Below are 15,794 nucleotides of genomic sequence, written 5' to 3' on the forward strand. Positions count from 1 at the left end.
ATAGACTATTACTTTCTTGTCTGAAGTTTGCGTTTCAGACTTTTTCTTTGTGGAGAAGAAATCAACAGGAGGAACGAGCGGCTGTCCCGGGGGGAAACGTCCAAAGTTTCAGAAACTACATCGAGCCCGCAGCGGGGGCATGAGGGCTGAGCGTAGGCGGGGTCTCCCTGCCCCCCTCAGACAAAGGGGGATGGGGGAAGGGCGCAGGTCCCGAGGCCATCCGCCCCTCCCGGGAGAAGGGGGACCGCGCCCCCATTTGTAACTAAGCAAACGATCTAACCCAAAACCTCCACACCCACTTTTCCCGCCGGAATTTCCGATCGCATCCGGGTCTCTTTCTCGTGCGGAACCCCACACTCCATCCCCGCCCCTCCCCACAGGCTCGGGAACCTGCTGGAAAGAAGGGGCGGACGGAGTCAGGAAGAAAAGGAATAGGGATAAAGTCTTCACCGGGTCAAAGAAGGCCTCCTAGTGACGTCACGCCCCTCACCCCCCCTCCTCGGTCCCCAGGCTGCTGAGCCGCAGGGCATGCTGGGAGTCCCCTGGGGCGCAGGCGCTGCTTCCTGGGTCACTGGTTTATTTCTAGTCTTCCTACCGAGCTGGGAGAGTGGGGGAGGGCAGGAGGGCGTGGGTGCGCAGGCGCGGCCTGGCACTTTCCTCTTCCTTCTTGAGGCTCCTCCCCTTCGGCACCAGTTGCGGCCGGTCTCGTTGCAGAGTTTGCCGAGCTGTTGCGCGTGTGCAGGCTCCGAGTGTGGGGGCGGGTGTGAGACCGAGGTGCCGGAGGAGTTGTGCAAAAAGGGCAGGAGCTGTGAGTGGGGCCTGTAACTGGATTGCGCGCTTACGCGCGGGTGGGGGTTGCAGTGCACGTGGGTGTGGCTGCAGCTGGGGCCTTAGTCCTGAGTGATTTCACCTGTGTGGGCAGAGATTGGCGGAGGGCCGTACTTCTGCATCCCTGTCCCCTGGGGAGGGGGCATTTATGAGAGTTTCTTGGGGAGCCCAACTGACCCCTCCCCCACTGAGCCCCCACTGTTGCCAGGTCCCCTCACCGGTCGTCCGTTGGCCTTTGCGCACTTTGGGGAGGGGGAGGATTCTGGAGCTTTATATCTTTTGCCTCAGTTTCTTCCAGTGCAAAAAGGGGGTGAGAGCGGCCCCTCCCCCCATGAGATCCCTATATAGCACTAAGTACAAGGCCTGGTATACAGGAAGCGCTCTCCAAATGCTGCTCTTGTCTAGTCTTTTTTGTTTGCCTGGAGGACAGTGGGGGTGAAGGAGGTTCCCTGGCGAGGGGGGGGGCAGGGGGAGACTCCCATCCAGCTCTGCTCCTTGACCTCTTTCCCTCCTGTGGCCTTGGGACATCCTCATCATTTCTGGGGCCTTGGGCAGGTGGGGGGCCCTTGTTACAGCTGGAGAAACTGAGGCAGGGATCAAGGGCCTGGCCAGGGTCACACTGGCCTTCCAGGGATTCGGGTGAAGGCTTTGTGATCTTCACCCCATGGGGCTCGCCATGGGGAGTCCTGGGAGGGTCTCCCTGCCCCCATAGGTGACATTTCTCAGCCTCCCTCTCTGAACTGAGATCTCAGTCTCTATCTCTCTGAGCTGATATCCCTCAGTATCCTTCTGGGGTAAAGCCGCTCCCCGTCCCTGCCCTCAGAGCTCTCTCTCTCTCTCTCTCTCTCTCTCATTGTGGGCAGGTAGGCATCCAGCCTGGGCAGAGGAGCCTCAGGCCCCGTCCTCCTTCCCCAGGCCAGCTGGAACAGGATCCAAGCCCGGAACCAGAGAGATGGCCTTGGGCAGCCAGAGCTCCCCTTCCCAGGTGAGTGCGGTCCCTCCCCGGAGCTGAGCAGCATCAGCCCAGGGGGAGTCCAAGGGAGCCCAGAAGCTTCCTCCTGTCAGAGGGAGGGGGCCCTGGCAGGGCTGGCAGCAGGGATAGAATCACCCTCCTGGCACTGCCCGTTTCCTGCCCCTCAGGTCACAGCGGCTCCCAGGGCTCTCCGAGTCTCTCCTTTGCCAGGTCTCAGATCAAGGCAATAAGCTCCTCTGGGCCAAGCTCCTGCTAACCACTGAGGATGCAGAGGGAGGTTAAAAAAAAAAACCCAGATCTGCCCTCAAGGAGCTCCCAGGGGAGAAAACATCTCATGAGCTGTGTCCACACCTGCGCTGGACAGTGTAGACGGGAGCTACTCTCAGAGGGAAGGGTCAGCAGTTTGGGGACATGGAAAAGCTTGTTTTCAGAAAAGGGAGAATTTAGCTGAGATGAAGGAGGAAGGAGGCCGTTGCAAACAGGAGAGAAGCCACTGAAAAGGTCCAGGGCAGGGGACAGAAGATTCTGGTTAACATAAGCCAGGAGGCCACTGTCTCTGAAGCGGTGAGGAAGAGGAAGGTGTGAGGAGTCTGGGATGGGTGTCGTGGTGTCTGCCATGTGCCAGGAGCCACATAAAAATCATCTCATTGATGCTGTGTTGGGAATTCTCAGGGTCCTTGGTAGGGAGAGTCAGAGTCAGGGAGCTCAGGGTCCAGCCAGAGAGTAAACTATGGTTTATTTATTCTCTGGGGGGTGGGGCAGACTCCATGAATGGGGGGTTACATTTCCTCTGCTGTCACAGACACCGTCTCTCCTTTTTACCTGACCTGTGCTTTGGGTAAGATCTGTTGGGTCTCATAGAGAGTTATAAAGAAGTTTTAGCTAAGATCAGGTTAGGACCCAGATACAAAAAGGTACATTTGCTTTGTTTGTTTTAAATTATTTTCAATGTCATGTCATGGACATTTTGTAGCTTTCATCTTTATAAAATTCTGAGTTCCAAATTTTTCTCCATCTCTTTCTCTTCTCTATTCCTAAAATAGCGGGCAACTTGATGTAGATGTAAACATGCTGTCATTTAAAATATATTTCCCCATTAATCAGAGTTGTGAAAAAAGAAACTGTTCAAAGAGGAGAAAAAGAGAATAAAGTAACTAAAAGATATATTCTTCAATCACTTTCAGAGTCCATCAGTTCTTTAGTTAGGGTGTGGAAAGCCTTTTCCTTCTTGAGTCTTTTCTATTTCCCTTAGATCCTTGTGCTCCTGAGAAGAGCAGAGTCCTTCTTGGTTGATCACCACACTGTTGCTGATTCTGTTTACATCTTTAATTGGCTCTGCTCATTTCAATTTGTATTAGTTTAGTTTTTTAGTTCTTTCTGAAATCTGCTTCTTCATCATTTCTCATTTTACAATACTATTTCATTATATTCATATACCACAGCTTGTTCAGCCATTCCCCAGTTGATGGGAATTCACTTAATTTCTACAATATTTCCTTCAGGAAAGGGACTGTTGTGAATATTTTTGCAATCTTTTTGTAATCTCTTTGGAATCTTTTTGTAATCTCTTTGGAACAATAAGAGACCTTGTGGTGCTATTGGTAGATCTAAATATTTGCAATTTTGTTGCCCTTTGTTCATAGTTCAAAGTTGCTCTCCAGAAAGCTTGGATCACTTCACAATTTCTCTACAATGCATTATTATTCCAGTATTCCCACATTCTTTCCAGCATTGATCATTTTTTGTTTTACTAATCTGATAGATGTGAGGTACTTGAGTTGTTTTTATTTGCATTTTGCTAATCAAAAGTTATTTAAAGCACTTCATTTTCCTGCATTATTTTTTATTTCTTCATCTAAAACTCTTTATTTCCTTTGATCGTTTCTCAATTGAGAAATGGTTTTTATTCTTACACATTTGACTCAGTTCTCTATGTATTTGGGAAATGTGGGCTTCATCAGAGATACTTGCAGTGAAGCTCATTTCTTATCTTTCTGCTTTCCTTGAAAACTACATCTTCACCAAAAGAAGAATATTGAAGATCAAGTGTGAAATTTTTATCATAGCTATTTATATCAGAGGAAGAAAACACAAGAACAAAGAAATAAGTTCTCTATTACTTAGATAGTTTGGCAACATTTATTAAGTCCTTTGTGCCTTCTTAGACAGTAACAGGACTGGAAGTGAGTGCTCTGAGTTTGCTGATAGTAATTGGGGAATGAGAGCTACTGAAGGGGACATCTAGCACATTGATAAAACAATAGCAGCATAGCATCAAATGAAGTCAATGATAGTTTTCTCCAAAATTCACTTTGGAAAACTCGTAGTACTAGATGTGTAAAAGTCTGGGTCATAAGATTTAGATGACATGATTGTACTTCCCAGAGTTAGAGAAGGAAAGAGATTGGGACTGGATGCCAAAAAATAATGAGTGGGAAGCAGTCACAGAATAAGGATTGGGCAGTTTCAAAGGTCTCCCCAACCAGGACAGTCTGACCTCTGGATGGGCTCTAGAGGGCAGAGTGAAGTTAGAATCGGCAAGAATTAACATTAAAGGCCATTTCTTATTCTTTGGAGGTCAGGCACTTACAACCCAGGTTGGCTGCCTGATCTCTCTGACCTCCTGGCTGAGACCTACCTGAGGAGTGAAAGCACAGCATTGGATTTCTGGGAGAGGTAGTGTCCCAATTAATCATCTCTCACAAAACACAGTCTATTAATAAGCTCACTTTATGAGAGAAGATATATCTTCATCACTTGTTTGGAAAGAGTCTCATATTAGCCAGTTGACACCACATTCTCTTTAAAATTCTTTTCCTGCTTCCATCTAGTTTAGATTTCATTTTAGACTCATGGGTTGTTATGAGCCAGAACTTGAAACCAGGGGCTTAGTCAGTGGAATTGATAGAGACAATAGTTATCTAATTTGGCATGGTATTTAACAGTTATCTAGTTCCGTACATGTACTTAGTACTTATTATAGTTCTACAAGATTCACACCTTTGATAAAAGAGCATATATAAGCTAGGAGCCTCAGCCAGGATTCAGTTGGGGAGATTCAGAAGCCAGAGAAGGCAGGTGAGAGTTCAAACTCTCAGAATCAAGGCCAGACTGAAAGGCTCTCCAGAAAGCTGCTCAGCTCCAGAAAGGAGATAATAAAGGATTTGGACTATAAAAAAGTTAATCGGGCCAAAGGAAAGGAGACAAGACTTGGAAAGAGACAATAAAGGATTTGGACTTTAACCCCTGGCTACTCATGTGGTGATTACTGAACTGAAAGGAAAGCTGCTTCCAGAGACCCCAAGAAACTCTCAACAGAGAATATTACATTTTAGACAGAATATTACAATGGGGAACTTGTTAGATAATTTCTTTGTTCTCTCCTTAATGTTCACTGCTAATGGTTTCTACCCCAGAATACACAGTATTTACCATGTTCTCACAAACTCTTTATAGAATTTTTTAAAATATAATTTATGACTCTTCTTGTGGGGAGGGTTGTTACATTATCTTCTTTCTTTCACCTCTACAGGTTCTATAGAATTCATATATTCTCCTTAATTCCATTGGGAGAAGCATTTTATAGTAAGTTTTTCCAACCTTTATTATCCAACATGACTCTCATTTCAAATGGAAAATGCTTTTCTCAATATTCCACTGGGCTCTTAATGCCTGGTTCCAAGTATGGGCTCTAACACTCCTAAAGATTATATGAATTTTAGGCAATTCTCATCTCTGCTTCAGTTTCCTCCTCTAAGTTGCTGAGGGTTGGACTGAATAAATTGTGGAGGATCTTTCAGCTCTAAATCAGGTGACTTTTGATGATTTAGGAGTTGGTGACATTCAAGGATATTATGGTGGACTTCACTGAGGAGGAGTGGGGACTCCTGGACCCTTCTCAGAAGGAGCTGTACAAGGAGGTCATGCTGGAGAGTGTCCAGAACCTGCTTTCCCTGGGTAAGGACTATTTCCTTTCTTTCTTGGTGTTCCTCATCAGTTCAAAATTTGCAAAAAGAACAGAAAATTTATCCATACTGTGTTACACCTAAGAAATAGCACTAAGTGCACAGTCATCTGAGTGCACCAAGTCTCCATGCATTTGGATCTTAGCTGGAGGTTTTTTCAGGTTGCATAATTTGCCCTCAGTAAGGTAGCTGACCATAGTGTCAGATTTGTTAGGCAAACTCCCTAAAAACTTGCTAAAAATAATGGGAGAGCATTGTGGTAAGATGACAAAATAGGCCAGGAAATATTTAGCTCCCTACAAATCCTGAACTCTCATGTTGGGGAACACTAAATATTGTTGCTGAAATTATGAACTGATCTACTCATTTTGGAGAAAAATCTGGAATTATGAGGAAAGAGGTATAAAACTGTATACCCTTTTACTATAAAATACACTAAAAAGCCTGTTTGACAAAATAATTAAGGGGAAAAAGGAAGCCAATTTATATGTTTTAAAAGATTGATAGCAGCTTTTTTTTTTGGGTGACAGAGCTGGAGACTGTGGGAATACCATCAATTCATGAATAGCCAAAGAGGAATGGAATACTGTTAGGTTCTTACTAAGTGCTAATGAGATGAGATATTAGGTTCTTACTAAGTGCTAAGTCGATACTTGACAATTCTCTAGTTCCGGCCTTTACTGGGAGTTTTACTTGTGAATTCCTGGGGAGGAGCTTGCATGCTTAGGAGGAGCAAGTTCATTGGTTGAAGTAATTTTTCCCAGAAGCCCTTGCATTATCCCACACCCATTCTCTGGGAGGATAAAAGAGGGCAGCTCTGGAGGAAAGGGGGGAGTTTTTGTCTGGACCAGACTTGAGGCAGCTCTCTGCAGGAAGGGAAGTCGGCGAAGAAGAATCTGTCCAAGAGATTTGAGTTGACACAGCAGATCTCCCCGAGAGTGATCGGCAGCTTCTGGAGACAACAGCACGTTACATATTGGCGTCCACAACATGGGGCAAGGACTTTTCCTTATCCTGTTATCCTGACAAGGATTTATTCTGAGCCCCTCAGAGGAGCTAGACCGGACCACTGCAATTTAGCGCCCGAACAGGGACAGGCACGATCCTGATTCCAGTGGAAAAGCCTCCGATCCAGATCTCACTCTCTCTGACCCAGAACCATGAGTAACAAGGAAACTTTGTTAAAGATTAAGTGAGCGTGCTAATAGATAAATAAGGAACTTAACTTGTTAAGGGCTAAACCAGCAATCTCTTATAGTGAAATGGGGCAAACGCCTTCTGTTCAAGGAAAATGTTTAGAGAGCATCATCAAGGTTATGAAAAGCCAAGGATTGATTATAATTTTGGAGGAGATTACTGAACTTTTAAAAACCGAAGGTCATATGTCCTTGTTTTTCTCTGGAAAAAGAATTGGATCTAGATGAATGGGAATTAGTAGGAAAGCAATTAGGTGAACATTACAATTGCCCTTGTGACATTTTGCCCTTTGGGTCCAGACCAAACTCAATTTCCAAAGATACACTTCATACTTACAATTTAATCCAAATGGCTTTAAAAAATGTTATTTTAAAGGAAGAGAAGAAGGAGCAAAATGGGGAAGTATCAACTAAACTAGGTGAAAAGGATAAATCAGCTTAACAATGAAGTTAAGTACAATTCTGAGCAACAGGAGCATTTCCCATCTCCTCCCTCAATTAACACTTCAGGGGTGGAGCAAGAAGGAGGAGGGGAAGAGGCAGAAACACAAACAGAATTGCCTGTGAAGCAGCCTAAGCCTATGACAAGATTAGAAAAAGCATTGGTTAAAGCTAAGAGAGAAGGACAGGATATAAGTGATTTTATACATGCATATCCTGTGATTGAAGATATTGACTCTGTAGGTCAAAAAAGGAGAAGATATGCACCTTTAGATTTGAATAAAATTAAAGATTTGAAAAAAGGTTGTACCCTTTATGGGGCTACATCAGCTTATGTTAAAATGAAGTCCTAACCCCAAATGATTAGAAATCCATAGCAAGGACATGCCTGGAACCTGGAGAAAATTTACTATGGCTTGTGGAGTTTCATGAATTATGTAAAATTCAAGTCAGATGCAATTTGGAAATAGGAGTTAACACACAATTCACTTTTGAGCACTTGGCTGGTGAAGATCGGCATGGAGAGAATTCAGAACAGATTAATTATACCATGACAATATATGAACAAATTGCTAAGGCTGCAATAAAAGCTTGGGGTGTCCTTCCTGGACAGAAAGATCATGGAGAGGCTTTCACTAAAATACAGCAAGGTCCCAATGAACCTTTTGCAGATTTTGTGGGACGTTTGCAAACTGCTGTCAAAAGAACTATTGGAGAAAATGCAGCTACAGAAATAATGACCAGACATCTGGCTAAGGAAAATGCCAATGAGATTTGCAAAAGAATTATATGGGATTAGACAAAGATGCTCCTTTAGAGGAGATCATAAGATGCTGTGCTACAGTGGGAACAAATGCTTTTTACACCCGGACAATGATGAACATGGAAAGACAGGATCCCTCCTGGCAAGGGCCTTCTAGAGAAACTCGGCGATGTTTTCAATGTGGAAAAATTGGACATCTAAGAGCTCAGTGTAAATATGGAGATAGAGTGAGAAGACAGGGTGAAAGAAGACCTAAAACCCCATGTCCAAAATGCAACAGGACTCCATTGGGCATCAGAATGTAGAATAATTCAGAGAAACGGGATGAGGGGCCCAGGTCCAGGGCCCCAGGCAAAAAAGACTTGGGGCATGATGGCAGCTGATGTTACACCCAAAGAACCTTTAGAAGGTCAGGATTCTGATTTGATCAACCAGCAGAAAAGCATCACATGGCAGAAAGGGATTACTTCATAAATCAGCCAAAAGGCAATCAGATTGCAAAAATGGATTACACTTGGGGAGAATACAGGCCTTTTAAACCAACAGGGCTGTGTCCAGTGCAAACAACTTCAATGTAATTGCCAGATGATGAGAAGAGATTTAGAAAGTGGTAAAGAGAAGGTAATTAGATAGATTAACTGCCTGGGAGAGAGGGTTTGCTTGTATTTGTTCAGATGGAGAAGGAATCAGATGGGTGCCAACGAGTCGTATTCGCCTTGTCCATCAGAGAGAGACAGAAAAAGAGAAAAACCTCAAAACAAAGGAGAAAATCTAAGAAACATCTGACACTGAAAGAGCATGGCTAATAAGAAGACTGTTAAAGAACTTTAAAAACCAGCAGGAATCATTGGATTTCCTAACACAAGATGAGACTAATGGACAATGGACTTATGGACATTTATAAATTCTCAATTTATGATTATTTGATCATGTTATTTGTTACATACTTCTAGCATGTGTTATGTTACTATGTATTTATGTAATCTATGTAATTATGTGTAATGCCTCCCATATTGATGGATTTATGTTTCAAGGTTATGACCACCCTATGTTCTAAATCAAAAGAAAGGGGGAGATGTTAGGTTCTTACTAAGTGCTAATGAGATTATGAGATATTAGGTTCTTACTAAGTGCTAAGTCGGTACTTGACAATTCTCTAGTTCCGGCCTTTACTGGGAGTTTTACTTGTGAATTCCTGGGGAGGAGCTTGCATGCTTAGGAGGAGCAAATTCATTGGTTGAAATAATTTTTCCCAGAAGCCCTTGCATTATCCCACACCCATTCTCTGGGAGGATAAAAGAGGGCAGCTCTGGAGGAAAGGGGGGAGTGTTTGTCTGGACCAGACTTCAGGCTGCTCTCTACAGGAAGAAGAATCTGTCCAAGAGATTTGAGTTGACACAGCAGATCTCCTCCCAGAGAGCGATTGGCAGCTTCTGGAGACAACAGCACGTTACAGAATACGACTAAGATCAATGGTTAATAGCTTCAGCAGTGGTTGATGATGGTGTGTTGAGAACTTTATGAAACAGTTCAGCCCATCTCTTCCATGATCATATTCTTGTAACTAATCAATGTAGCTCCATCAGCATTGGGCAGCTTAGATAGGTATTTCCTCCATAATCTATAGAACATTATAAAAGGACTTTGGACTGTTACACTGAATATGAACATGAACTTTACCTTCTTTACTGGGCCAAAAATCCAACATATCTGTAACCTTTGCTTATACTTTTGGGAAGGGTTAAACACTACCTTCCTAAATTACTAAATTACTTGTAATCTTGTAAAATCATTTTTCATTTAATATCTTCAGAATTTCTTCATTATTTTCATCAAACCAATTTGAATGTTTACTTTTTTCCCAGATGAGTATAAGTGGTAATATCCAACAAATCTCTGAAAACTGTCTATTCCTTCTCTGCTCTACAGTTTTCATCTGTGTGTTTGCTCGGTTTTCCCTCTAAATTAGCAAAAACTATTCCAACACAAAGAAGACTCTAATCTACTGGTAATAAGTTGTTTGGTAGCCATTTTGACCTTGGGCCCGTGCCTTTGCTGAATATGAATATTTCATTGGGAGAGGATAAGTCTCTGATTGGTCCAATACTTTGAGTTGCACATCTCACATATTTTCTATCTCTTTTTCTTTCTTTCATTCTTTCTTTTTGATGAGGCAATTGTGGTTAAGTGACTTGCCCAGGGTCACAAAGCTAGAACGTGTTAAGTGTCTGAGGCCGAATTTGAACTCAGGTCTTTCAGATTTCAGGATTGGTGCTCTATCCACTGCACCACCTAGATGGTCTCCAATCTTGTCTATTCTTAAAAATGATTTGGGGTATTAAAAGCCACTGTTTGCACTGAGTACACCTATGAAGTTTTGTGTATTTAGTTTGGTGACAAGCTGCAATGACTCTTATGTAACATTGCTATTTTACTTAAATTTGTGTTTTTCTTTTTATGTATATATGTTTGTCTTCTTCAGATGTAGAAAATGGATTCAAAGTAAATGAGATGAATAAAAAGCTGGGAATTTTTGTGGAAGAACATGACCTGCTAAGATTCTTGAATGGTGGTTCCTGTGACTTCAGTTTGAAGGAAATGAATGACTTTATTTTCAAAGTAGATAGATACCAAAAGAGTGACTGTGAATTTTATGCAATTGGAAAGAGATTCAGATGGTCTTCTATCCTAAATCACTGTAAGAAAATGACCTCAGGAAGTGATTATCTTCAAGGTAGTGAATACAAGAAATGTTTCACTGATGAAGTAGACTTATTGGTTCCAGGTAATCAATGGGATATTGCTGTGAAATGCAGTTCAGATCTCAGTGGCCATCAGAAAAGTGATAATGAAGAAATGCTTTCCATAAGTGATAAAAATGAAAAGGCTGTTGGTCAGAACTCTAATCTCCTTACTCATCAGGAAATGCATATTGGAAAAGAACCCAATGAACATAATGTATGTGAAGCAACCTCATCCTATCACTCATCTCTTCCTTACCATCTTGGAATGAAAAGATATGGATATGATCAGTGTGAGAAAGCCTTAGGTTGGAATCCAGCTCTTGCTAGCCCTCAGAAGGCTACTTTTACTGGAGAGATGTCTCATAAATGTACTAAATGTGGGCTAGCTTTCTATTATGGATCATTCCTGCTTGACCATCAGAGAATCCACCCTAGAGAGAAGCCTTATTTATGTCTTCAGTGTGAAAAGTCATCCATATGCAATGAATGTGGACGAACTTTTACAGATCTCTCCAGTCTAGCAAAACATAAGAAAACCCACACTGGAGAGAAGGCTTTTGAATGTAATCAGTGTGGAAAGACTTTTAGACGCAGCTCCCATCTTTCTAGACATCAGGGAATCCACACTGGAGAGAAACCTTTTAAATGTAATTTGTGTGGAAAGACTTTCACACAGAGTTCCAATCTTGGTTTACATCAGAGAAAGCACACTGGAGAGAAACCTTTTAAATGTAATCTGTGTGGAAAGGCTTTTAGATTCAATTACAGGCTTGCAGAACATCAGAGAATCCACACTGGAGAGAAACCTTTTAAATGTAATCAATGTGGAAAGGCTTTTAGATGCAACTCAAATCTTGCTGCACATCAGAGAATCCACACTGGAGAGAAACCTTTTAAATGTAATCAATGTGGAAAGGCTTTCACACAGAGTTCCAGTCTTGCTTTACATCAGAGAATCCACACTGGAGAGAAACCTTTTAAATGTAATCAGTGTGGAAAGGCTTTCACAAACAGTTCCAGTCTTGCTTTACATCAGAGAATCCACACAGGAGAGAAACCATTTAAGTGTAATCAGTGTGGAAAGTCTTTCAAACAGACTGCCCATCTTGCTTTACATCAGAGAAATCATACTGGAGAGAAACCTTTTAAATGTAATCAATGTGGAAAGGCTTTCATACAGAGTTACAATCTTGCTTTACATCAGAGAAATCACACTGGAGAAAAACCTTTTAAATGTAATCACTGTGGAAAGGCTTTTAGATTCTCCTCCAGTCTTGTTAAACATCAGAGAATCCACACTAGAGAGAAACCTTTTAAATGTAATCACTGTGGAAAGACATTCATATATAATTACAAGCTTGCAGAACATCAGAGAATCCACACTGGAGAGAAACCTTTTAAATGTAATCACTGTGGAAAGGCTTTCAGATTCTCCTCCAGTCTTGTTACACATCAGGGAATCCACACTAGAGAGAAACCTTTTACATGTAATCACTGTGGAAAGGCTTTCAGATTCTCCTCCAGTCTTGTTACACATCAGAGAATCCACACTGGAGAGAAACCTTTCAAATGTAATCAATGTGGGAAGGCTTTCAGATCCTCCTCTAATCTTAGTACACATCAAAGAATTCACACAGGAGAGAAACCTTTTAAATGTAATCAGTGTGGAAAGGCTTTCACACAGATTGCCAATCTTGCTGGACATCAGAAAATCCACACAGGAGAGAAACCTTATAAATGTAATCAATGTGGAAAGGCTTTTAAACGTAACTCCCATCTTGCTAAACATCAGAGAATCCACATTGGAGAGAAACCTTTTAAAATGTAATCAATGTGGAAAGAATTTCAGATCCAGCTCCTATCTTGCCAGACATCAGAGAATCCACACTGAAATGAAACTTTTTTTTTTTTTTTTTTTTTTTGTATTTTGGGTAGGAGAGGATAGCAGTGTACTAGCCATAGGATTGTTCTGCCACTTGATCCTCTAATCTAAAGGAAGACATAAATACAGTAATGATACATGCAATAGAATATAAAGACTGAGAAAGCTTTGAAAAATGTTTTATTGAATTTATTACTACTCAAAAAATTTACAGATATGTTTCTTGACATATTTTGCTGTTTTGTGTAAATTTAAAATGTTCATTTGTATGAATTTCAAAATTAAAGAAGAAATCAGATATTGTGGTTTTCTATTGTCGTTTTCACCAATGTTGATGACTTCATTACAAGAAATCATAAAATTATTTTCATGGCATTCTCTATCTTTTGAAATCTAGATCTTGAATCAAGAATTATCCTTGCTACATTTGCAGATTATACCTAACACTTTACTTTTATTTTAAAAACAATTATTTTTAATAGGGAAAAAAATCCTTGTATCTCTCTCACCAACTGAAATAGAAAATAACAAAAAAAGCAAATAACAAAAAAGAAAATAACAAAAAAAGCAAAATTCCTGTACTGTATAATCCTAAAATATATTTGTGTTAAATATATTCTTGAGAAATTCTTATTACAAAATTCCATGAATTTTTTCCATTCTAATGTCTGGCATCTTGCTTGTTTGTTGTTGGTTTTTTTGGTTTGTTTGTTTGTTTTGTTTTGTTTTTAGTGACATTCATTCAAAATTGAGGTCGTCCCCTTTCCTTTTTTTTCTGAAGCAATTGGGATTAAGTGACTTGCCCAGGGTCACACAGCTAGGAAGTGTTAAGTGTCTGAGGACAGATTTGAATGCAGGTCTTCCTGACTTTAGGACTGGTACTCCATCCACTGAGCCCCTCTTTCCTATTCTTTAAGTGATTAATTTCATTTTCTTTACCTTTTCCTTGAAAAGGTTTTCCCCTATTTCTCTATCTTTCTCATTCAAACCTTTTTTGGGGGGACTTCATGTAACTTATACCGTGTTATGGGCCAGAACTTGAAACAAGGTGCTTAGTGGAATTGATAGACAATAGTTATCTAATTTAGCATGGTACTTAACAGTTCTCTAGTTCAATACATGTACTTAGTACTTACTATAATTCCACAAGATTCACACCTTTAAGAGAGCATCTATAAGCTAGGAGCTTCAACCAGGATTCAGTGGAGGAGAACTAGGGAAGACCAGAAAAGTGGTAGCAGTCCTCCTGCCTCCCCCCCAGAAACCAAGACACATTCAGGAGAACCTCAAGAAGCTGGCAGAAGCAGAGAAGACAAAGGACTGGCGGCAGAAGCTTAAACTCTCTAAACCAAAAAGAGAGAGAGGCCTCTAAGAAAGCTAACTGGGAAAGGAGACAAGACTTGGAAACAGACAATAAAGGATTTGTACTTAAATGCCTGGCTTCACTTGTGGTGATTACTGAACTGAAACAAAGACTGCTCCCAGAAGTCCCCCAAGAAACCTGCTCCCAGAGATTATTACATTTTAGAGAAGAATGTTACAATACTGGGTTAGACCTTTTTTTATTCTCCGTGTTCCATAAGGCATTAGGACTTTTGAGGTATTTTGGCTTCCCTTTTCTTTTTTTAAAAAATTATTTAATATTTTCCCCAGTTACATTCAGACCTAATTTTTTTACATTTGTTTTTAAGATATTTGAGTTCTAGGTTCTCTTATTATCACCCACAATGAAGAAATTACAAGTGAAATTATGCAAAACATTTCCATAAAAGTCAAGTTTTGATGTGTAATGGTTTAGAACTATTTTTTTTTTATTAATTATAGTTTTTATTTACCAGATATTTGCATAGGTAATTTTACAGCATTGACAATTGTCAAACCTTTGGTTCTAATTTTCCCCTCCTCACCGCCAGATGGCAGTTGACCAATACATGTTAAATATGTTAAAGTATAAATTAAATACAATATATATATACACATATATATATACATGTCCAAACAGTTGTTTTCGCTGTATAAAAAGAATTGGACTTTGAACTAGTGTACAATTAGTCTGTGAAGGAAATAAAAAATGCAGGCAGACAAAAATAGAGGGATTGGGAATTCTATGTAGTGGTTCATAGTCATATCCCAGAGTTCTTTTGCTGGGTGTAGCTGGTTCAGTTCATTACTGCTCTATTGGAATTGATTTGGTTCATCTCATTGTTGAAGAGGGCCACATGCATCAGAATTGATCATCATATAGTATTGTTGTTGAAGCATATAATGATCTCTTGGTCCTGCTCATTTTACTCAGCATCAGTTCATGTAAGTCTCTCTAGGCCTCTCTGAAATCATCCTGTTGGTCATTTCTTACAGAACAATAATATTCCCTAATATTCATATACCACAATTTATTCAGCCATTCTCCAAATTGATGGGCATCCACTTAGGTTCCAGTTTCTGACCACTACAGAGAGGGCTACCACAAACATTCTTGCACATACAAGTCCCTTTTCCTTCTTTAAGATTTCTTTGGGATATAAGCCCAGTAGTAATACTGCTGGGTCAAAGGGTTTGCACAGTTTGATAACTTTTTGAGCATAGTTCCAAATTGCTCTCCAGAATGGCTAGATGTATTCACAATTCCACCAACAATGAATCAGTCTCCCTGTTTTCCCACATCCCCTCCAACATTATGCGTTATCTTTCCCTGTCATTCTAGCCAATCTGACAGGTGTGTAGTGGTATCTCAGAGTTGTCTTAATTTGTATTTCTCTAATTAATAATGACTTGGAGCATCTTTTCATATGGCTAGAAATAGTTTCAATTTCTTCATCTGAGAATTATCTGTTCATATCCTTTGATGGTCTAGAACTTTGAGAATCTTAAGGCTCAGTATGATTGATTTAGTTTTACAACAAGGTGGTACTTCAGTGGAATTGATAAGACAATGGTTATCTATTTTAGCATGTGATTAGTAGTTCTCTAGTTAACTATGATTGAATTAATCTTACAACAAA

At 40.8% G+C, this 15,794-nt stretch overlaps 1 protein-coding gene across 2 annotated transcripts; it reads left to right on the plus strand.

Annotated features, from left to right (window-relative positions):
- Positions 1 to 528: 528 nt before the first annotated feature.
- Positions 529 to 14,945, plus strand: LOC141565023 (uncharacterized). 2 transcript variants are annotated; one of them, XM_074308003.1, is made up of 4 exons: positions 529 to 808; positions 1,692 to 1,813; positions 5,632 to 5,758; positions 14,054 to 14,945. In XM_074308003.1, the coding sequence occupies exons 1-4, from the start codon at positions 529 to 531 to the stop codon at positions 14,128 to 14,130; spliced, it is 606 nt and encodes a 201-aa protein (XP_074164104.1). In that variant the 3' UTR covers positions 14,131 to 14,945. The 2 variants fall into 2 exon arrangements, with proteins under 2 accessions (XP_074164104.1, XP_074164103.1); XM_074308002.1 differs by lacking the exon at positions 14,054 to 14,945 and adding an exon at positions 10,649 to 13,090.
- Positions 14,946 to 15,794: the final 849 nt, after the last annotated feature.

Source organism: Sminthopsis crassicaudata, chromosome 3 (genome assembly GCF_048593235.1).
Source record: "Sminthopsis crassicaudata isolate SCR6 chromosome 3, ASM4859323v1, whole genome shotgun sequence".
Lineage (NCBI taxonomy): Eukaryota > Metazoa > Chordata > Mammalia > Dasyuromorphia > Dasyuridae > Sminthopsis > Sminthopsis crassicaudata.

What these genes read in the sequence shown, in the direction of transcription:
- LOC141565023 (XM_074308002.1), top strand. Translation starts at nt 529, where the DNA reads ATGCTGGGAGTCCCCTGGGGCGCAGGCGCTGCTTCCTGGGTCACTGGT. An exon ending in GTGCAAAAAGGGCAGGAGCT is followed by an intron (nt 809 to 1,691) that starts GTGAGTGGGGCC and finishes CATTGTGGGCAG; the next exon opens with GTAGGCATCCAGCCTGGGCA. An exon ending in CCAGAACCTGCTTTCCCTGG is followed by an intron (nt 5,759 to 10,648) that starts GTAAGGACTATT and finishes TGTCTTCTTCAG; the next exon opens with ATGTAGAAAATGGATTCAAA.